The sequence below is a fragment of the Triplophysa dalaica genome, chromosome 14 (assembly GCF_015846415.1).
Source record: "Triplophysa dalaica isolate WHDGS20190420 chromosome 14, ASM1584641v1, whole genome shotgun sequence".
Taxonomy (NCBI): domain Eukaryota; kingdom Metazoa; phylum Chordata; class Actinopteri; order Cypriniformes; family Nemacheilidae; genus Triplophysa; species Triplophysa dalaica.
Genome location: NC_079555.1, coordinates 8720397 through 8742869, shown reverse-complemented (window position 1 = coordinate 8742869; position 22473 = coordinate 8720397). Strand labels below are relative to the sequence as shown.

The following is a 22473-nucleotide window of genomic DNA, read 5'->3' as shown; positions in this document are numbered from 1 at the left end:
ATTTAGTAACATTTAAAGTATTTAGTAGCATTAAAACAAGTATCTGCAAACATTAAAAGAGCACCGTTCCATAAAATATTTCCGGGTTGAAGTGGAAAGTATTGAATTTCCGAGAGCATGTGAATGCAGGGTAAGATTAGAAAATAACCATTGACACTGACAGATTGTATTGACAGAAACTCAATATATCAGGTAAACTAAGGAAGTCAACTTCCACAGCATGATATTTCCCCCGAAAAGTAATGTGTGCTCAGGTCAAGATGACACCACTTCAATGGATTCCTGATAATTCAAATGGAGTTTCGCCGATTTTTTTCCTTGTTAAATGAGGTCCAAGAAAGACCAGTGATGGGAGTATTTCATATCTTATCAGCTTGTACTAACCAGAGCTGTTTTGAATAGCTCACATTCTTAAGCATTCATCACCTAAGCAGTTATAAACATGTTTCTTTCTTTTACAAGGCAATTTAATTAAATGCACACAGCTCTGCATGATAAATACATAAAGTTTTAGATATACCAAAAAAATGTGAATGTATTTATATAGTAAGAGCTCAGAGGCACAAAACAGCCCCATCTGCTTGCGTGTGTCTATGTCACAAGAACACCAGGTTCACCAGATGACTTCAGCAATTGGTGGCAGCAATATGGATGGGCGCTACATCCAAGTCCCCCTGTCCTGCAGTGATGTCACTTCCTGTGATGATATAAAACCAGTGAGTCATGATGACAACTTAAACATTCTGTTCCAGTTTCTGTTTTTCAGGCTATACATTCTGAGTGACCAGACCGACAGCTCAGTGGCTACTTATCTAACAAACATCTGGTTTGACAGGTTAAATACTTTTTTATCAATGCAGTCAGGCGAGAACTTGGTCAGATATGAGGTCATTAAAAAAACAAAGTCGTTTTAATGTCTTCAACTTTTAAAGTTTTACATTTTAAACCAAATTCTAGGTGGAAAAATCAAACCAAACAGTGAGATCAACCCAATTTTGAAAGTAATTTATGGGTCGGCTGTGTCACCATTACTTGAAAAAAAAAAAAGAGGCATGCATTCAAATACTGTTTTTCTTAATATTCCAGGAAAACGTTGGTCCCGCACCAGATGCAGAGTGGATCAAAGTACTCACTGTTGTGATGAGCAACTTGTAAGAGTGCAGGATTATCATCTCCCTCCACATTCCTGCATTCTTCTGCTTTCTATCATCATATGAGCTGGACTGAGGCCCATAAAGAGGTTGAGCAGGGCTGAAAAACTGGACAGACAACAAGGAAAACAAATGAAAAGCTTAATGAAAACCAGTGGTCATCACACGGCAGTAAATGACAGAAACGCCCCAAAAAACATAAAATAGAAACAAATCAAACATGTAGTAAGTAGATGTCATATTTTGTACTCAAATGGGACTATGTTAGCAGTTTTTCTATCCAGGGTTATTTTGGGAACCTGTTAACATTACACTCAAAGGATTGCTAAAAGTATTTCATTCTTTTCTCACCATCCTGTTTTGCCAATTACTGGGACTTTCTTTCACACAACACAAAAAGTTCAACCCCCTTAAAAATAGATATCCCTTCCTTTAGTGCCCTATAAAAATAAGAACAATACAAGGATAAGTAGCCTAGACCAAATGTAGAATTGTCAATTTGAGGTGCAGTTTGTCTTTTAGTACTTCAAAGACGTTTTCAGCACCCTGCATAAGGTTCGTTCACCCCAGAATCCCATGCGTAATGGTATTGATTATAGCAGGTCTCCTATTAAATCATTCATTGAAATAAACGCAGATATAAGAGTCACTAAGAAAACGTGCAACAATATCATGAGAAACATCACATGTGGACAGATTTACACCTGGGAGAGAGATAACCCTTCTACAGCAGCCCAGCAGAGACAAAAACATCACAAAGTTGGGAAGCAACCGCAAAACAAACATGTTTCGGTTTCCTGTTCTCCACACTTTCACAGGAATGTTCCCGAACTTGTATTTTCCAGTACTGGGTCATGACATCATCTGATATTGTCGTTTATTCATATCATTCTCACATCCCACCCAACAGGAGGTCAAAGCAACATCGGTATTACATGTAACATTACGCAGAACCCCCCCACGCATCCTAGGGGCGGGGCCGTCTGACGTCAGTGTCATTGAAAGCACCTGGTCCCGCCCACAACCGGGAGAACGGCTCTAACAAATCAGTCCGTGGTTGGGAAGCAGTATTGCGGTTTGCGTCCGTCAGCCTCCTCATGCTGCGCAAACGATCGACTGATACACCGGCCGCTTACTCGCGTACGTAGGGGCGCTCTCGCGTGATACCGCTCGTGGGAATACACCGCAAACATGTCACGGCATCATCAGAGGACGCCGCTGAAAAACGAGGAGAGTGTGGTCGAGGTGAAGAGCAAAGTAAGTCAACCCCGTGAATATTGCGTTTGACAGCGTGCGTATGTAAACACTGGTGTTTACGCAGCGCTCCACAGGAGTGCGCGTAAACGCGCGGCGCATTTTCCGTGCGGTATCCGGGGCATCAATGCGGGTGTTTGTGTACTAATCCACCCATAGAGAGAAACGCTGATGGTGCTGATGGTAGATTTGTTTGTGTCAGACTCGGAGGCGTATGTCTGGTGCACAGTTAGGACCACGGCTGGTTTCTGTGTCCGGTTTGTGCGATGTGATGTGCGCTTCTGGTGCAGCGTGAGGTACGGTACAAAATACAGACGTGCGCAATGAGGCGATTGGGGCCTGTGGGTCATTTACATGCTCCTTACCAATAACAAAGAGCCAAATCCCGCAGTACTGGTATAATCAGATCATAAAGATTCATTTGAGAGACTTGAATCATATTAACTGAGTTGTGTATTAGATTTACGCGCTGGTCTATGATGTGTTGCCAGAATACAGGACTTTGTTTTGGGTTGAGCGTTACGCTTCGCCTGCATTAACGGTATTTGACAGTTAAAATGTCATAGCAATAAATACATCTCAGTTTTTACATATGTGCGTAAACAAACCTCATTTATGGGAGGAGAACGCTTTGTGTATTAACATCTGATAGCCACCCCAACAAACAAGCTCCTTACGAATATTATAGCACAATTTTACTTCAGAAATCATAATTATTTGAAGTATAACCATAGCAACCACAAATGTACCATTGTTTTACTACATCATTACAGTTCAACCATGACAGTATTGGTTGTAAAACAATAGTACTCAAGATGCCAAGAACCGTGGTTACTAAACTTTAACTTTAACAAAACCATCATTTTCCCAGTCTTTTATGTTTTAAGACATTTGCTGCATTTACTGATCTACTGAGTGTTGTATTGGAGTTGTCAGTGTGCCCTTGCAGTGTGTACTAGCTGGAAAAACATCATCCACAATCCGCCAAAGAGAGCAGGATGTGTTTTATGTTGAAAAATATTAGGAAGGCAGTAAATCTGTGAGTGCGAAAGAGAAGAAAAACGAAATCTAGTTAGACTCCAATGAAACTTTGGACCACAGTAGGAGCCGAATGCTGAGCGGTTGTGTCTTTTTTTGTTATTATTGCCCGAACCGGTTAATTTAATCGCTTCAGCTTTCCTGCGTGATGTTCTGGTTTTCATTACAGGGAGTGCATAGTGTTTAGTGACACTCTTCTCTTCCTGAGAGGAAATTGGAAGAAATTGTTCGCATCTCTTTCGCTCCTGCTTTTGATAGGGTTCTGTCTCCATTCATCACTGATTCATTGCAATGGCATTTTGAGAGAACAAGTGGTTTAAGGTTTGAGTTGAGGTGATGTAATTTTCTAAGCAGCTCATGTTATCATGGGTAAAGTATGAAAGGTATGATTGTTCGTGATGGCCTATGCGACTGTGTTGATCGCACATAACATCTCAAATTAACTTTTTTTGACCCTGCTTCTGACTTATTTTAGGAAAATAAGTACAGAATATTATAGAATAAAAGCTCAATGGGGTCATTTGATGTATTGACAAACACACAAGTTGCCCATGACAGTCAATGGAGACCTAGTGAACTCCTTATTTAAATACTGTACAATATGTCCTCTCTCTGTTGATTTTTAGTTATATTCTCCGTTTCCAGTTCATAACTCTTCATCATTAACTATGGAGAGGAAGTCATTGGCCTAATAGAATTCTTTCTCATAAATCTCACCAAATTTGACCAGTATGCTTAGCCGTGACAAGAGCCCTTGAGATGAATTCCCCATCCACTCTGTGTATGTGGCCTGGAGAGGCTCGGCTTTTTAATGCCACTGTTCTCATCTCCTTATCTGAAGTACTTGATTAGATTGACCATTTCCTTGTTCCTTGCTGCTCTTTTTTCACCTTAATGGCTTTTGTAAAGCACCAAGTGCACATCAGAAGCCTATACAGCAGCAGGAACCAGTGAAATTGCTCGACATCGCTTTTTCCCATTTCAGCCGAGCCGACCGAACACGACAATCCAAAATACTATTCCCAAACATCTTGATTTGATTTTTAAACCGAGATACATTTTTTTTACCAGGTTGTAATCTGGGAATGTCATGATTGATCTATATAACCGTGTACTGTGCATTAACAGCCTGTGTTATGTTCTGTCATGTATGTGTAATGTGATTGTGGTTGTGCTTCAGTTTGAGGCAGAGTACAGACGGTTTGCTCTGAAGAGAAACGGAGCCGGAGACTTCCAGGAATTCTACCAGCTGCTGCAGACCATCCATCGGATCCCCGGTGTGGATGTGCTACTGGGGTATGCCGACATCCACGGAGATCTACTTCCGATCAACAACGATGACAACTTCCACAAAGCACTGTCCTCGGCCAATCCGCTGCTTCGGATTATCATTCAAAAGAGAGGTAAAATGCTAAACTGCATCTATGACACAAAGAGATTATCAGATTGAAGATTTTATCACCAAATTTTGGAACTGCTGTTTGTCCAAACAGTGGAGGACAGATTGCGTTTGAAATTTCATGTGATGCCTCTTGCATTGCAGATATGACACATATTAGCTTTAGCATCCAAGTTCGCAAGGTCAGGTCAGGCCTTGGACACCGAAGATTAATGTGTTGTGATTAGATACAGTCTTCTGGTGCAAATGTATTCATCATGCACAGGGAGAAATCAATGTAGCACAGCGGATATGTCCATGTAGGACTGCGAAACGGATCCTTTTTTGCTGGCATATGACGTTAGCGTTATTTTATTCCAGAGGGAGTATAAAATCACCTCGGCACTGTGATGTTGTGCACAAGGACAGTTATGGGCCGTGATGAGATGTTATGAGAGGTGGGCGGCAGCATTAGATGGTGCCAGTCAGGCCCATCTCGGTTTCATGGCTGTTCTGGCACAATGCCAGCCCCGAGGTGCTGAGTCTGATAGCTGTGCAGAGGAGTGATGGAGCCCACACCCTCATCTCTCGCTCTCTTTCGTTCTCTCGGTTTCTCTCGTCGTGTGTATATATGCTCCTTTATCATTTTCACCACCTCCTGTTTCTTAATCATCCTTAATGTCATATCCCAGTGAGTTTATCAATGCTGAATCTGAACCGCAGCTTTGAGAAAATGCCATTACGAATGTTTTTCGCGATGTCAAATATTTCTTCCTCATTTCTTTGTTCTGTTTGTTTACGCCACCTGTTCTAATCCACTGCGAAAGGAACTGAGCGCCATTGTTCTGAGTTTTAAAGGCCTGTCGTAATTTAAAAGCGGAAAGATTTCATTTAGCAAGAGATTAAATCGGATTAAAATTTCATTTCGTGTTAAACTATGTGAATAAAAATTTAGTATCTGAAGCAATTGCAATTATGGGCTACTGTAGTTTAGTGTACTCTTGCCCCTCAATGGCATGATATGATCTCTTAAGTATTAGCATTAGAGCCTTGGAATTTATGTTGGAAAAAGTCTAAAGATAGATGCTTGTTGTCTTGATCCTCATTTGAGGAAGTTGTCACATACGTGCACACACGTACATGCTGGTGCACAAGTGTCCCTGTGTTGGTTGGTAATGAACGCTTGGATGAAAACATCAAATGTGAGGAATGCAGTGCAAAGGCAGGTGGATTACAACAGGAATTGAACTAGGCAAGGTGAGTTGTTTTCAAATATGTTAGTTGTTTCAGGGAGGGAATCGTTGTGTGTGTGTTGGGTTGCCTCTTGTGTGATTTATGGAATATGGTTATTCAGACATCATTTCCACTATGTGGCAATATAAAACAAAGAGAGAGGAAAATAAAAGACAAAATGTACAAAGGAGGTTAAACCTTTTATGATAATAGTTTATGTGGGAAAGAGACGGAAATAATCCTTTTGTTTACATAATCCTAATTTGCATAACAGATGGACCTCATTACGTGTACATACTGTTGTAATGGCGTAATGAGAAACTTCATATCTGTTCAGTTTTGTGCAGGCAAACCTTTTACACGCCCTTCGGTGATGAATCAGCAAAGACACGAATTAACAGAATTGTTACTGTAATTGGCTCTGGGTATTTGTTCTTATAACCAATACTGCCATTTATATGTGAATGGGGATGCATATGAGTAATGAGTATAAAACAAATAAGTTACATAACATAGCATGTACAATAACAAGACCAAAACACAGCAGCATTTTCAAACAATACGTTGAAGAGCAACACACTCATTCACCAGACACTGCCTTTGAAGAGCAGACGTATCTGTCCGAGCCAAACATCAGAGGCTGAAGTGCATTATTGGTAGTAAGCCAAGAAGCTGCCTTCAGAAATATCAGTTTGCACTACTTACCAACAAAAGGGACTTGGAATGTGAAAAAAACACATTTTTTTTATTATGACTTTCAGGAATTGTTAAGGTAGTTTGACACTTTATCAGTTTCCTGTAAAATCAAATGACATAATAGACAGTCTGACTATTGCTTAGATGATGTTATCTGTAAAAAAAATTCTCAAGCAAGGTGCTTGGTAAAATCTTAAATTCTGTCGTGTATCTGCTTAGACAGTTTTCTGTGTAGAGATGCTCCAGATTGTACCTGGTCCCATTCACTTTATCCACACACTTTTAAGGATTTTACATCTTTGTGTAGATAAGTGTTTCTTTGTTGTCCACAGACTCCACACAAGCTTTGAGTCTCGTGTTCAACTATGCGTGCAAGTTTGAGAAAATGAAATATGTGCTATTTGTGGCCGAGACTGATATGCCTAATTTTCTGTTTAAAGGGTTTTAGATTAGTCCCCCTTCCCAATCCTTGTACCAATTTCCCCCAGTACCTCAAAACCCTGCTGCATTCTGGATTTAAAGTGTGGAACTGTTTAATTTGAAAGGTGGGGGTACGTTTACAGAGGGGGGCTTATTGCTGTGGCAGCCGGGCAGTGTTTGGATGAGGGGGGAGCTGTCAGTAGATTACAGCTTCATCTTCTCTGTGGGAGAAATGTCTTTTTTTTGCTGTAATGGCTTTATTTAGTTGTTGTCAGCTCGTTCTCTTATAAATCCGTGTTTGATTTCTGGCTTTAGCACGATGTTAGCTTCAAGCGTTAATGCTTGGTATTCTGCTACTATAGACTTACCACAATTCCCATTTAAATATCCTCTGGTTTTAATGCACATTTAAATTATAATGCAAAGACAACACAATATGTGTGACTGCAATATACAAAATACTTTTTGGGACCATTGTATGGATATCCTCATATGGAAGGTTGTTACAAGTAATTGTTTTTATTTATACAAGAGATAAACATTCAGCAGTTTATGCAGTTCATATGTTGGCGTTGTATTTGATATCATTTTATAATGGTTAATACTTTTTTTCAATAAGGGAAACAAAACAACAGGAACTATCAGCTGGCGAGACACGTTCTTAGGAATGTGTTTTTCAATACGTCAAAGCAAGTCTGTCTGCGTATGTGAACAGAAATGTCCACCCTCATGAAGAGTTGTTATAGACATGCAGACTTTATTAACATTTAACATTTATTCATGTAGCAGACTGCTTACATACCGTTTGTATGTGTTTTACGGCGCATCAAGGAAAGTAAAACAATGGAAACAATTGTTCTACATTAAGATCTTTTGTAAATCTAATTCTTGACTTTTATTGGGGTTTAAAAATACTCTTTTCTAAATTTGTGGTAATAACAGTAACACAATGTAAACAATTAAAACAAACACATATGGTTTGAATTCTAAGCGATTCATATAAATGTAGCAGACTGCTTGTACATTGAATGATGGACGTGAGGATGTATTGTAATTTGTATCCCGTGAGCTGGTGGGATTATCAGAGGTCCCTAATTAGATCCCGACCCCACCCGGATATCTCTGACCAGGGCTTTTAGACTGAGTCTGAACAGGGCATTGAGACAGATTGATCTGGCTTTTAGCATGAGCTCATCGCATTGAGTGTTTGCTGGGCAGATGGGGACCAGTTTGACAAAACCTTGATGGGGGAAGCATCATTTTAATGAAATTTGGGGTTATTTTAATCTACATTTTGATTAAGGTACAACAGAATTTAGATAAGGTACAATATATTACAAACCGGCGCACACCTTATAACACATTATGGAATCATACCTAATCTCGTATTACATTCAATTTTTATTTCTTGATGGGGTGGGTTTGTTAATAATAGAGTTTATAGGATTTCTATAAATATTTGTTGGGCGACATCACTATACATCCTTTAAATAGACTTTAGTTTAACATCCGTAACATTTTAGGATAAACACAGCTTATTGAGATGAGAATGAGTGAGGACGCAGTGACATTTACATGAATACATTCAGCAGACACTTTCATCCAAAGTGACGTGCTAATGTGAAAGCATTCAGCATTTGTCTAAACAGTTGTAGATTGGTGCATGTAAAGATTGTCCGCACTCTTCTCAGCAACAAACGCAGAGCTGACATATCAAGGAAGCCCATTTTAAAGGAGAGGAGGCCTTTCAACTATCTCTCAACTCCATGGATTCTCTCCCCATGCTGACTGAGAGCACATGGCTTAATAAAAAGACACTTCAAGAAAGACCCCAGAGCTAAGAGATTTTATTTGTAGCTGTCATGTCTCAGGGGTTGTACAGCGAGGCTGTGTTTGTGAGTGGTGGTATTGAAGAAAAACTATGCGCCTCATTAGAAACCAACCACATCTACTGTATAGGCAGAAGCCTCTTGTGAGAAAAGAACTGGCTATATTCCCATTTTGGTTGAAAGACTTTAGCACATAAAAGTGTGGTTTTGGCTAATAATTGAGGAAGATTGTATGTGACATTCAGGTGTACATCCCATTTGCTATAATGGGTTACATAGAAGTGGTAGAATGGGAAACATGTTTCCAGCCATGACCATTCTGTCTGTGCACAGTGATCTCAGTATTCAGCAGCTGTTCTGCACCCCCGGGCCCGTGTTTGTGTTTTGTATGTGTTCTCATGCCTGCACTTGTCTGTGCTCAATGAGTATGCTATGTATAGTGCATAGGGTGATCTGAATGGCACGTCGGTGTAACATGCTCCTTGCATGCTGTTTTTGTTTTGACATCACGGATGATATTGAAACATCATCCTAACACCAAAGCATTCAATTCCTGTGTGGAAGATATGGAGGGGGAGGAGGATATTGGGGCATATTGATTTACTTTTTAACAAAGCTGTCGCGGCCTAGGTTTTCTGTTGTTTCACGGTTATCAGATTGTCTTTGTTTCCTGTTTATGGGCTTTTATGGAATAGTTACAAAAATCAAAATAATTTTACCATGAAACAATGTACTACAATCTTCATACATGGACCAGTATTTGGTGACCACAGCTTTCAAGATGCAGATACTGTCATAGAAGCATCATAAAAACATATCTTGTGCTATATTTACAATATTCTGAGGTCACAAACTCCTTTTTTGCAACTTTACATCTGTGACCTCTATACATTGTTGTTTTATAGAACAATTGATATGTGAAGTTTCTTCAAACTTCTTCATTCTGGGGTTCCATAGAAAGCAACAATAACAGAGTAAATAATGACAGAATTTTTTGATAATAAATTGCCTTGAAGTTTGTGACCCAGACATTGTAGGTAACCCAATAATTTTGCCTCATTTCTTCACCCTTGTGTCATTCCAAAGCTGTGTGGCTTTCAGGTTTGGAATGACACGAGAAGATACTTTGCCATGAAAAGGTAAGCTCAGAAATATCTCCGTGGTTTTGTGTCTACAATGAACGTCAATAGGGGCCAATGTTGTTTGGTCATCCATTTTCAATTTTCTATCTGCTGAAGAAAGTCATACAGGTTTGAAATAACAAGAGGGTGAGTAAATGATGACAGAACTTTCTTTTTTTGGTGAACTACCGCTTTAAAAAAGCCAAACTTTATTAAAGTACATCTATTACACTACAGATACTTACAAACACATCAATAATTACCAATGATTCATTTTTACAGTAGACGCAGTGTATGTTTTGTCCTTGTAACCCATTGATGACTGACCTGTCAGCCAAAAGCAATCGGAGAGCAAATCAAAGAACAAAGGTGGGTTTGAGTTGGGCAGACTGGTCTGCTCCACAGGTGCGGTATCATACTGCCAATCACCATGACAACCATAGAAATGGAAAGTACTGTGTAGAGAATAACAGAGGAAGAGAGAAACTCTGGAGCTCGGAAGGAAAAAGAGATGAAAAGAGACTCTGTGACTGGGATGACATTGCTCCCATTTTAACCGTGCGCTTGTTAAACTGGTTGTGGCTAATCTTAGACCTGGTCTTTGATATTGGCTCTACGCACCACTCCCTACACGAGGCACGCATGTTTTGTCATTCTGAGGTTATTATTAGTTCCATTTGTGAGTGAGCTTTGGAAATCCAGTGCTATGAAAAATGGTTGATGGGTCATGCCTACTGCACTGGCTTACTTTTATTTGTACTATGTGCCTAAATGTGTCTCAGATAAATATACAGTATGCAAGCTGTGCACAAAAATGATGCTCAAAATGAGAATGTGTGTGTAAAACGCAAAGACATTTAGACAATTTCTTTACATTTAGCCTGACATTTAGTAGTGCAAACAACTACAGAAATGATCTAAACGTACATGATAAGGAGAACACAGGTGAACAAATGAGTAGTATAGAATATTTTGCATTGATGTCACAGGGGGAGAATTAGGAAGCAGAACCTGTATTTCCTCATTGATTCAGGGAGGAAGCTAACGTAGATGGAGGCTTTGTTCAAGTGCGAGAACTTACAATCCCATTTTCAAAACTTGTGGCCGTAAAACAAAACCTGGTTGATCTCTGAACAGGTGTTTCTGGCAAGGAATTTAAATTCCGTGTCTGTGTGCTTGCATGCAGTTCCATATTTTTAAAACTGATAACAGTTTTATTGGGCGAGTGAAGTTTGATGCATTTGTAAAATGCTGATACGTGAACACCAGGTGACCATGAGGCCATTTTACATTAATGCAGTTGCTTTACAAAATACGTCTGCTGAATCTGATATTAAAAGATTCTTTATGTACTTATTGACCTTTTTTAACCATCAACCTGCCATAAAAATGAGCCTGTATAGCTGAATCTGTCATATTTACATAATGGATCTAAATGCATATGTTAAGTAATGTGCATTGTTCCTTTTTAAGAAAATAATAAATAAAAAGGCTTGGATGTAAACTGTTAGTTAATGTTTTTAATGTGTTTTTTTTCATATAATATTTCATATTACGTTCATGCATTTTGCAGACGCTTTTATCCAAAGTGACTTGCAGTACATTAAAGGTACATTGTGCATTTTTATCAGTTTGTATTTTAATTCATCTCTTAAGACTTTTAAACAGCTGTCAGATATTATTGCTGTCTGTCTGAAACCTTGTATGTCCAAATTGGCTGTTTTTCAAGAATTGGAATAAATAAAAAGTTAAAAAACTGTGTGGTCAAATTTGACAAGCACTTTATATTGATTAGATATTTGCAAAAGCCAGTGACGTAAAGGGGGGACTAATAATAATGATTTATTGCAAGAAATGAAAATTGAAATGTGGAAATTTGAGGTTTCGGAAGGATATATGCACGCTTTTATGTTGTTATGAATCATTTTGGATTAATTCCAGCTCTCATCAGTCGATGATGTAATCCCAATGGAACTAAAACACATTAAAAGCATTACAATCTCAAAAAACACAGAAATGTACAGCATTTACACCACCCCCCATTTACACCTGCATTATAAGACTGAAAAGAAGTATGTATCAAAACATTGTGTCTATTAGCATCAAGAATGTGAGTTTTCATTGTTCAGTCTCAGGTCTTCAGATCTTAAACTCTTGTTCACATTTGACAGTGTCGCTGAGTATTGGCGTTACTGTGAACACCATATGGCTGAGAGTTAGTCTCCAGATGGTGGTAATAGAGGATGAGGTCAGACAGTCAGAACCAAGCACACGCATCACGTGTTAGTGTGTAAACCCGCGGTGACGGCCACACCCAAACAGATCCATAAAATGTGCTGTTGAATTGTTTAGTGATGGACAAAAAGAGGAAGTGGATCAGAAGCAGAACTAAGCTCATATCCTAAATTCATACTAGATAATAACATGGTAACATGTGATATTGGAAGTAATTTTGAAAATATTGATTTGCAATACAGTACGATAAGAAAAAAAATATATATTTCTTTATGGCCAAAACTATAAGAGACATCTCCCGCTAGGCCATGAAGGTAATAATGAGATCCAGACTCGGCAGAAAAAGGTAGACAAGTTCTGCGTGAACGCACATCTGATGTAGCCGTGTCACCTGCTTCCAACTAACAGCATCAGGTGTCTGATTCTCTCTAGCCAACAGCAGCTGCTCTTCAGCTGTCATCCTGTTTTATTCATCTTGACAAGCTTGTCCACCTGTGCTCTGTACCTGTCTCCGGCCAACAGAGAGACTGACAGAGAAAACATTGTCCGAAGGGACGCTTTTGAAGACCAGACCCCATGTAAATTGGTCAATGAAGTTCGCCAGTACTCTGATGAGTTGACCAATTACTACCCATTAAGCAAATTAAAATATCAATAGTATGCAGTATAATGTCAGAATTCACACATTGAGCTAATGAGGAATGTCATTGATTGACAGCAGTTAAATCGTGTATATTAGATACAGGACCAGTATCATGTCATGAGCACAGTCAAACACACAGCAGATGTTGCCTGCTGGTGAGAGACTTTACAGTCATTCATGATATATGACTGCACTAATAACCCACCCATGTGCTGTGTAGGGTCGCAGTCAATAAGCTGTCCAGCCTTGCCATAACATCACATTATTAGGTGTTAACGCTGGGCAAATAAGCTACCCTATACTAACAAAACACACTGCCTGGAGCTTGTGTCACTGAGTCAATAAACTATCCTGTTCTACAATAATAATCTTCACTGAGGAACCTGAGAGAGAGTAATGAGTCTGATCGCGGACTGACAAGAAATTAGGTTTTGTTGAAGTGTTCTTGTTTTCTGAAGTTGTCTATCATATAAAAAACAAATGCGAGAGCAGAATAACTTTATACATCCACGAAAAACCAGCTGGTTAGATGATAACGGAGTCAAGTGAATTTAGTTCTCTTTGTTATAAGAAAAGTTTTGTTGAAAAAAGGAAAATTTGAATAATTATCTCACCCTTGTGTCATCCCAGGTGTACCTATACAAATTATTTTTGTCTGTTGAACGTCTTCAAACAGCAACATTCTTTAACTCAAAGCTAGGAAGAGCCATTAATTGAAAGTGAATTTTCACTTTTCACAAATTTCCTTAGATTTCTTTGCAGATGTCACTTGGTTTGATATTTTAGTATCAAATTTTGTGAAACGGGAAATACTTTTTTGACTTTTTGTTGTTATTGTAGACTTGACTCTGGCAGAAACAAATGTTTAAAAAAGAATGAGTAAATTAGTACAAGAAACACAATAATTTCCATGACTATGGTGCCCAAGTTGAATATTGGTCTAGTCTCCAGACACAGATGTTGAGAAGAGTATGCTGTGAGAGGAGTGGAAATCTCTAAAGTCTCTCTGTGTCTTTGTAATCCAGAGAGCAATGTTCACAAAGCTCAGCTCAGTCTGTGCCCGTGGGCCTTAGACCCCTGGACGTTTTTATGATTTTATTTTATTTTTCATGTGCTTGTGAAAGACTTCTGCTACAGTCAGATATTGGATTGGCCATGCACCTTTCACGTGTTTAGACTAGATGTTTGCTCTGAATTATACTAAAACAATGTTTTACCAGAGATGTTTGCAGTAGGATTTGATAAGATAAAAAGGCATTTTCCTACAAAAGAATGGGAAGATGCATCTTCGTAAGCTGCTTTCAGTTATGTGGTGTAATTCACAAACAAAAATATTTATTTTAACGGATCATTCATAAAGACCCATAAATTCACAAGTTATCAGTCTGAATAAGTGACAAAGTTTTTACTGAAGGAAGCGCTTCTAATTTAAATTCTTTAAACCGTTAAAGGGATCGTTTACCCAAAATAAAAATTCTGTCACCATTTATACTCCCTCATCTCATTCAAAACCTATCTCATCTGTGAAACACAAAAGATATTTTGAGAAAATAGTGGTTTTGTGTCCAAATTGACTTCCATAATGGAACCAACATGGCTACGGACATTCATCAAAATATCTTCTTTTGTGTTCTACTGAAAATAGAATGTCATACACGTTTAATATGACATTTGGGTGAATAAACAATCTCTTTTATTCTTGGTTGACAATGAAACATTTTTTTTTTTTCATTATAAAACTACTTGATATAATTAATTATAATTAATATAATACAATTCATATTTACTACGTAATGCATAAATAATCACAATAAAAATGTTATTTCTTTTAATTCCTTGAAACAGATTTTTTTAACTGTCTGAAATGCATGTAGGTATTGGTAATACAATCTTCTATTTTTTTTAGACTGGCGTAATCTGATAAATGGTTCAGTAACGTTGTTACAAATGTCAGTCAGAGTTAAAAATGCATCGCAATCTGACCGAATCAAACCAAAAATCCCTCACAACAGTCACCTGGCAGCTTTGCAGCAGTAATGAGAGGTTACCGTGGAAACGTACTGGATATAAGTGGGGTCATTTGATTTCTTGTATTGTGTGGTTATTTGACACACAGGTTAAGTGATTAATGGTTTGAGATGGACTGTTGCTGTAAGAGATTCAATCTCAGTATGGACAGGGGTTTATTTGAACATATGTGTGTGGGTGAGGTCGGAGATGATATATCTTAAGCAGTCTTGAGAGCTCAATGCATTAGCTTCTGATCTGGAAGCAATACATCATTCCATTTCACAAATTAGGATAGTGTTTACAAGATACCCCATGTACACACCCGCAACCACACAAACATTAGAACTGTATATGTCTTTAACACATTAAGAATGTGGGACATTAACATGTGACCCTGAGGCAAACTTCATCTCTGACCCGCCTGTCTGACTCTCACACACCCCATCTGGCCCGTCTCTCTTGATCTCCAGCCTTGAGCTGGTATAATAATGAAAGCTGCCTTGCTCTCTGTAGGGGTCCAGGTACTCTAATGTACTAATGTACAACTTTTGCATACTATGTAAAAGCTTTTAGTCTAAATTAAGCTTATATACACCCATTTGTAGCCAATGAGATCAAACGAACAATCTAGGTGTAACAAGGTTCATTAAAAGGAAGGAAGAGACGGGAACCGGAAGACATTTAAACATTTAATAAAGTAATAACAGACGGCGGCCCCTCAATGCCGACCGCCGGCGAACAAAACAATAAATACAAAAACAAACATGTTCGGGCCCGGTCCCTCTCTCTTCGACCGTCCGGTTTCTCATTCTCTTATATGCTCCCTATCTCCTACGTGATTCGAGACCGGTGCGCGCACAGCTGGCGCTCATTAACAATAACTCACCGGTCTCGAACCATGGTCTCGCCCCACCTACTCCACTACACTAGGTTTTGAAATAACTTTTTTTTATATCAATAAAATATGGAGGTCACACAAACACACGCTTTGATGTGCGCTACATTTTGTCTGCTGTCCTGTGTCATCATCCGCTGTGTGCGACCCTCCATATGAGCAGAGGGGTCAGAGTTCATTACCCAGCAGACCCCTGGTGTCCGGTGATGATTAATTAGATATGAGCTGTTAATCTGTAGTCAAAGAATTCTGGACTTGAAGTCTTACAGTCGAATTAATTTAATCCCTTACTTTGAGATCTCTGCACAGATGGTTTCAGATCAATAATATGTTGTTTGATATTGTAAAATCTGTCGGAACATATTATCATCCACACATCAACTTTGTGGCAAACACCCAATCAGCCATTTTGGACAGGCAAGCACCTGCTTTCTGTGTTTCTTATTTGGCTTTAGAATGCACACTTCACAAAATCTAATCACACACCCGCAGTTTAATGTTAGTCAGCAGACTGGAGGAAAGGTGTTGATGACTTCCTGATATTTCTACTCCCAGCAGGCTGTGCTCTCATGATCACAAAAAGACTTGAGCTCGAAACCCCATGCTGCCGTTTAAAAATAACCAAAAACATTCACTTTCACCACTGACACATTACCTCCCACCACATTCCAGTATCTCAGATCCAGTTTCTCCTGTCTATCGGTTAAAACAAGTCTTGTTTTGCCATCAAATGCATACGCTGTGATTCTTTGGATGTTTTGTACGGTGAATATAAGGTATTAGCAGAGAGGCTTTGATTAAATCTGCTTTTAATCTGATTCAGTCTTGTGACCCTCGACCTATTCCAAGTGCCTTGGACAGATTTATTATAGCCGTTGTTTGTGCATCCATCCATTTATGCCACTCCAGTTGACCTTTATTCTTCTATTTTAAATGCTTTGTATAAACATTCTTCAATATCATACTGATCGGTTCAGAGGACATTGAAAATAATGGATCTAAAAATGATTTTTAGTTGTGTAAATGAGGTCACTGACAGATGGTAGAAGACAGCGAAGCTCTTTGTAGATCAGTCTGCATTCATTTTTAGTAATGGGCAACAGTATTTTATGCCAGTGAACTGCAGTATGTGCACTAAATCTCTCCTTGAATTTGCTGGACAAACTGTGAGTTTGTGTGGAGTTGTGGGGGCTGGCACTGTCCACTTTTTATGACTGAAGGAATTAGATGGAAGGAGATCAAAGCCGGTTTAAAGTGTCATTTTTGTTTCTGTAGCACCTTAAAAACTGTTTAAGCAAACTGAGGTGTATATATTTAATACCACTTATAAGAAGAAGTAATTTTATAACATGGCACATTATCAAAAGTTTATGAGATATTATATTTATATACTGTACATATATTAAATATATTTTTATAGTAGTATTTTTATCTCATAAAATATGTTATATTAAAATATATCTATAGATCTTTAAACAAGTTAAATTATATAATATAGATTTTTTTATATAAATGTTAAAATGTATTAAAGAAGTAAAAAAATTATAGATTGTTCTAGAAATATTTTTTAAAAGTAAAATGTTCAAATATTGTATATTAAACTTATTTTTATAAAATATATTTAGAGATTTTAATTGAAGTTTTTTTATTAAATAAAGTATATTAAAATGTATTTATCATAATTTTTATAGATGTCAAAATATTCAATAGTAAATATAGTTTTATAAAATATATTTTTATATATTTTTAATAGAAATTAAATAATATAGTATTAAATATATATTTATTGATTGTTTTTAAATAAGTCAAAATATAAAATATAGTTTAAGTTTGAATAAGTTCGAATATATAATATTACATATACTTTTTATAAAATATACTTTTATAAAATATACTTTTATAGATATTTTCATAGAAGTTCTTACAACTTATAAGTTTCTTGTATGGAAATTGTATGGTTTTTGTATGTACATGGTTGCCTCATCTCGCTCTCTCTCTTTCCTATATAGATGAAGATGACGCCGTACCCTTCCCCACAGGCTCTCTTCAGCGAAGAAAAAAGGGCTTAGCAGGTCTGCGTCATTCCCAGCAGTCGAAATCCAAAGCGGGCCTGCTCATCGGCCTTCCGCAGGATTTCCGTCAGATCTCGTCCATCATAGACGTGGACATCTTGCCTGAGACTCATCTGCGCGTCTGTTTGCACAAACAAGGCACCTACAAACCTCTTGGCTTCTACATCCGCGATGGCGTCAGTATTCGTGTGACTCCCCAAGGGGTGGAGAAAGTTCCAGGTGTCTTCATTTCACGCCTCGTAAAGGGCGGCCTGGCTGACAGCACGGGATTACTGGGAGTAAACGATGAGATCCTGGAGGTAAACTGTATCGACGTGGCAGGGAAATCACTAGATCAAGTCACCGACATGATGGTCGCCAATAGTCACAACTTGATAGTTACGGTGAAACCTGTCAATCAACGGAACAACATCATGCATCGTGCGAGTAAAACCTCGGCGGGCAACAGTTCAGTTGGCTCGGTAGGCTCCGCCCTCTCCCACGACTCCGCCCCCAGTCCCGCCTCGCAGAATGCTAGCCAATACAGCAACAGCGTGGCTGAGGGAGAGAGCGATGACGATACCGATCTCATTTTAGAGAATGACAATGTGCGATCCTACATGCCACACCGTCTGACTAATGGCAACGGAAGCCACGGTAACGCCCTGTCATCAGGAGTGTTCACGCACAGGCCACTCCCACAAAGTGTTTCCTTGCCCAGTAGCAGCTCTTTGTCAGACAGCAAGGCATCATTGAGCTCGCTCACCACGCCTACACACAACGGCAGCCCCACCAAGATGAGCAGCAGCCAGGAAAGCATGCGAGAGGATGGAAACTTTATTACGTTGTGAGTTCATGAAGGAGTAGGACGCATTATTGCGACTTCATGCACATTGACAAAAAAATGAAGGAAATGTATATTTTATTAAGTTATTTTCTGCTACTGCTTTCACCAAACACACTGTTCATAATACACTCCATGAACAAGAAAACAATCCCGCTGTGTGACTCACATTATGGAAGTGCCTTACGGCTCTCCACTTATCTCGCCTTAGTCTTTGTTCGGACAACCGTATTCATCTCGCACACTGACTTCACGGACATGTCCGTCTGCTCACAAACACAGCGAATAAAGTGCGCTAGCTACTACTGGATGCCTGATGTTATCGTTTGCACATCTCCGAGGATGGGAGGGGCTGGCATCACCTGGTTAAAGTGATACCAATACTTTTTTGATTCCTCTCACTTTAATAGTGATGATGATGGATGCTGATATAACCTCAAACTGATATCTACTCAGTCTGGTTTCTCTAGGCCTCAAAGTTCAACTTAATGATTTTGAAGTGGTGTTATTAGGTATCTTCTCACAATTCATTCTGATCTCTGATGTCTGGCCGTATCTAGAACCTGAGACGGTGAATGAAGTGTAGCATTAAAACCACTCTGCCTTTGGCACAGAAACCACATTTCCCTCTCGGCTGTCACGGTGCATTTATTCAAATGCCAATGTACGTACCGTGTTGGCACATCCTTGATATTTGCATTTCTAATATTTTCATAAAAGGCACACACAGTTGCAATTGAATTCCTGCTTTAGAGGAATAGGTCTCCTTCAAAAGGAAAATTCTGGCATCATTCACTCACCCTGTTGTCATTTTAAACCTGTGTGACTTTCTTTCTTACGTAGAACACAAAAGAAGATATTTTGAAGAATGTTGGTGACAAAAAAAAACCTTGGTTCACATTGACATGCATTGGCTTTGTGTCCATACAATTGAAGTCAATGGGGGCCAACGGTTTTTGGTTACCAACATTCTTCAAAATATAGCAGAAGAGAGAAAATCTCATAGGTTTAATGACAGGAGGGCATGTAAATAATGACTTGAAGGTTGAACCATTCCTTTAAGAAACAGCTCTTTTTATGTTAATTTAATGCGTTTCTCGCTTTGTTTTGCTCCCCTCCAGAAAAATAGGAATCTATATGTTTAAATGTAGAGAAACATGACCTCTCATAGGCTCATTCTGTCCAATTCTCCTGTGTGCACTCTGTTTTTCTGTGAGAAAGAAAGGAAATTCCTTTCATGTTTGGAAAGGCCAGAATTCTGCACATTGGGACCTTTTTCACACAATTCACTCCTGAGCTGCGAGGCTTTTATGGGTTTTTTTTTTGTGTGTGTTTAGTCATATTTTTACAGTATAATATTACAGAAATGGCACTGAGGTAGACACTGTCAGACTCCGAGCAAAATATTGTTTCTTTAATGTTTAACAGACCTCAGCATGGAAGAACCTGCTTTAGGCAAAGGTTTCCCAGGTGAATGCTTGTTTAGACTGTGGAGATACCTGCCTCAGGACTTCCAGGGTTTCAAAGGCTGTCTGTCAAACCATGCACATTAGATGGAGGACGTTGTTTTTGGTTTTTACTTGTCCTGTCCTGATCTGCTGAGGCAAAACTATTTCTGAGCATAAATGAAGTGAATACGTTACTAATATATTTATTTAGTTTTAAAGAAGATTTAAATAGGTAGGGGCCAGTGAAAATAATCAGGAAGCAAATCTGTACATGTCATATGATGGTTGTGATTGAAGGTGAGGGCTCCGATGTGTCTTCTGGTTCAACTCGATCAGCAAAAGAGGCGTTTCTTTACTGCAAAAGCCAAAGTAACCTTGAGTCTAAAAAACAAGATGGTTTATTTAAACCGGTCTAGACATAACATCTGTAAAACTGACACCAAGCGACTCTTAGCAACATTATTATGAGCAGACTTCTTGAGAGATGTGATATTTAATTTAATTCTGTTTTATTGTTGATTTGGTGATAGTATACCTAGAGTGATGTGCTGGTCTGGAATTTCTTCCGGACAAAGTGAAGTGATGCATATTCCCTCATACGTAAACAGACAATGTTTTGATCTAAACACAGAACAGCACACGATCGGAGCACCAATAATACCACATGAGCATTATTTTTTTTGTGTATGTCAATGTATATGTATAAATAGAAATATTAAATGATGGAGACTTTTGTATACTAGGAGGCCTTTTATAAAAAAGAGCATTTTATATACGTGTAAAATATGGAAAGTATTTTTCTTATTCTTGTACTTTTGTATGTATATTAGAATTCTGGAGAGGAGGTTTCTATTTCTCTGTATCATGGACAAAACAAATCTTTAGAAGTTCGTGTTTTTATTATAATCAGATGGGTCGAGGTGTACAATACTGTGAATGCTATATGCTGATTATAAAATGTTCTATAAAGATAATAAAAGTATTTAAAATTATTTGTCTGGTTTCTTAACCAAAATGACAAATTTTGAAAGAATTTTGTAATTATGAAAACTACACTAATTGTGTTTCATATTTCATTTCATAATGCATGAATCGAATATAAAGTCATTACTGCCGAGGTATACTCACAACTTCAATGGCATAGTTTCCCCGAAATGAAACTTCTTTCATCATTTACTGACTTTCATTTCTTTCTAAACCTGTATGACTTTCTTCTGCAGAACACAAAAGAAGATATTTTGAAGTACATTGGTGTTCCAACAACACTGGACCCCATTGACTTATATTGTATGGTCACAAAACTATTACTTTTGCCTAAAAGATAACTGACATGATGTAGCGTTTCTAGGAAAGGCCTAAAGTAAAGGCAGCATCTGTTTACAGCGTTGTGAATAGAGAACTGGCGCCCTCTGTTGTCGGGTGCGTGTCATGTCATTTCAGGTATAGATGCTTTTCTCTGTGTTTATGACATTACAGGCTTCAGACATTTTGTTTATGCCCAATAAGGCAAACTGCATATTAAACTTCCTATTTAAGATCTAAGCATATTGCTAGCACAGAAATATCATACCAGTCTACCTCAGCATGAACATGTTTATTCCTGGCCAGAAGAAAATGTCAGGGTGTGTTTCAGTAGTTACATTGCATAGCTATTTGTCTCGTTGTTAAGGCTTGAAATCTGTTTCTACAATTTATTTTTAACACACTAAATGTAAAATGTTTGATGTTCTTATTGAAGTTATTGTTATGATGCCTAAATTAACATTCTTGTTCCAGAATATCCAGAGATGGTTCGGCCTATGTAGAGATTAATGTACGGTGCTTGACGAATGTATTAGATCACCCGTCACAATAAAGAGTAAACAAATGTTTTAGGAACCTGCTTAAAACATGTCTAAAACAAAAAGAAGTGGTCATTTTTAGTTCAATAATAAACTAGTCTAAAAAATTAAATAACAAATATTTAGCATGGCCTCTTTTGAACTTGATAACAATTTGCATTCTCGCTAGCATTGTTGTTGTGTGAGCATCTAAATGAAAAATAATAAAGGGCTTTCTATTTTCCAGCCTTTCTTGTGACACGGTAAATTATGAAACAAAAAAATATTTTGGTAATCACCAATACTGTAAGGTCAGATGTGGCACAAACCTTACATTGGTGGTCTAATAAATTTGTTAAGCACTGCATTTCAGTATCCAAACTTCTCAAACCAGTTCATGGTAAAGA

The 22473-nt window shown here is 38.3% G+C and overlaps 1 protein-coding gene across 1 annotated transcript; it reads left to right on the top strand.

Moving 5' to 3' along the window:
* The first annotated feature begins 2184 nt into the window (after positions 1-2184).
* Positions 2185-21238, top strand: pard6a (par-6 family cell polarity regulator alpha). Its single transcript, XM_056766395.1, has 3 exons — positions 2185-2408; positions 4624-4846; positions 17913-21238. The coding sequence occupies exons 1-3, from the start codon at positions 2343-2345 to the stop codon at positions 18803-18805; spliced, it is 1182 nt and encodes a 393-aa protein (XP_056622373.1). The 5' UTR covers positions 2185-2342; the 3' UTR covers positions 18806-21238.
* Positions 21239-22473: the final 1235 nt, after the last annotated feature.

Excerpts from the sequence above, each read along its gene's own strand:
- pard6a (XM_056766395.1), top strand. The coding sequence starts at position 2,343 with ATGTCACGGCATCATCAGAGGACGCCGCTGAAAAACGAGGAGAGTGTG. Across the intron at positions 2,409-4,623 it reads TGGTCGAGGTGAAGAGCAAA|TTTGAGGCAGAGTACAGACG; the intron begins GTAAGTCAACCC and ends GTTGTGCTTCAG. Across the intron at positions 4,847-17,912 it reads GATTATCATTCAAAAGAGAG|ATGAAGATGACGCCGTACCC; the intron begins GTAAAATGCTAA and ends TTTCCTATATAG.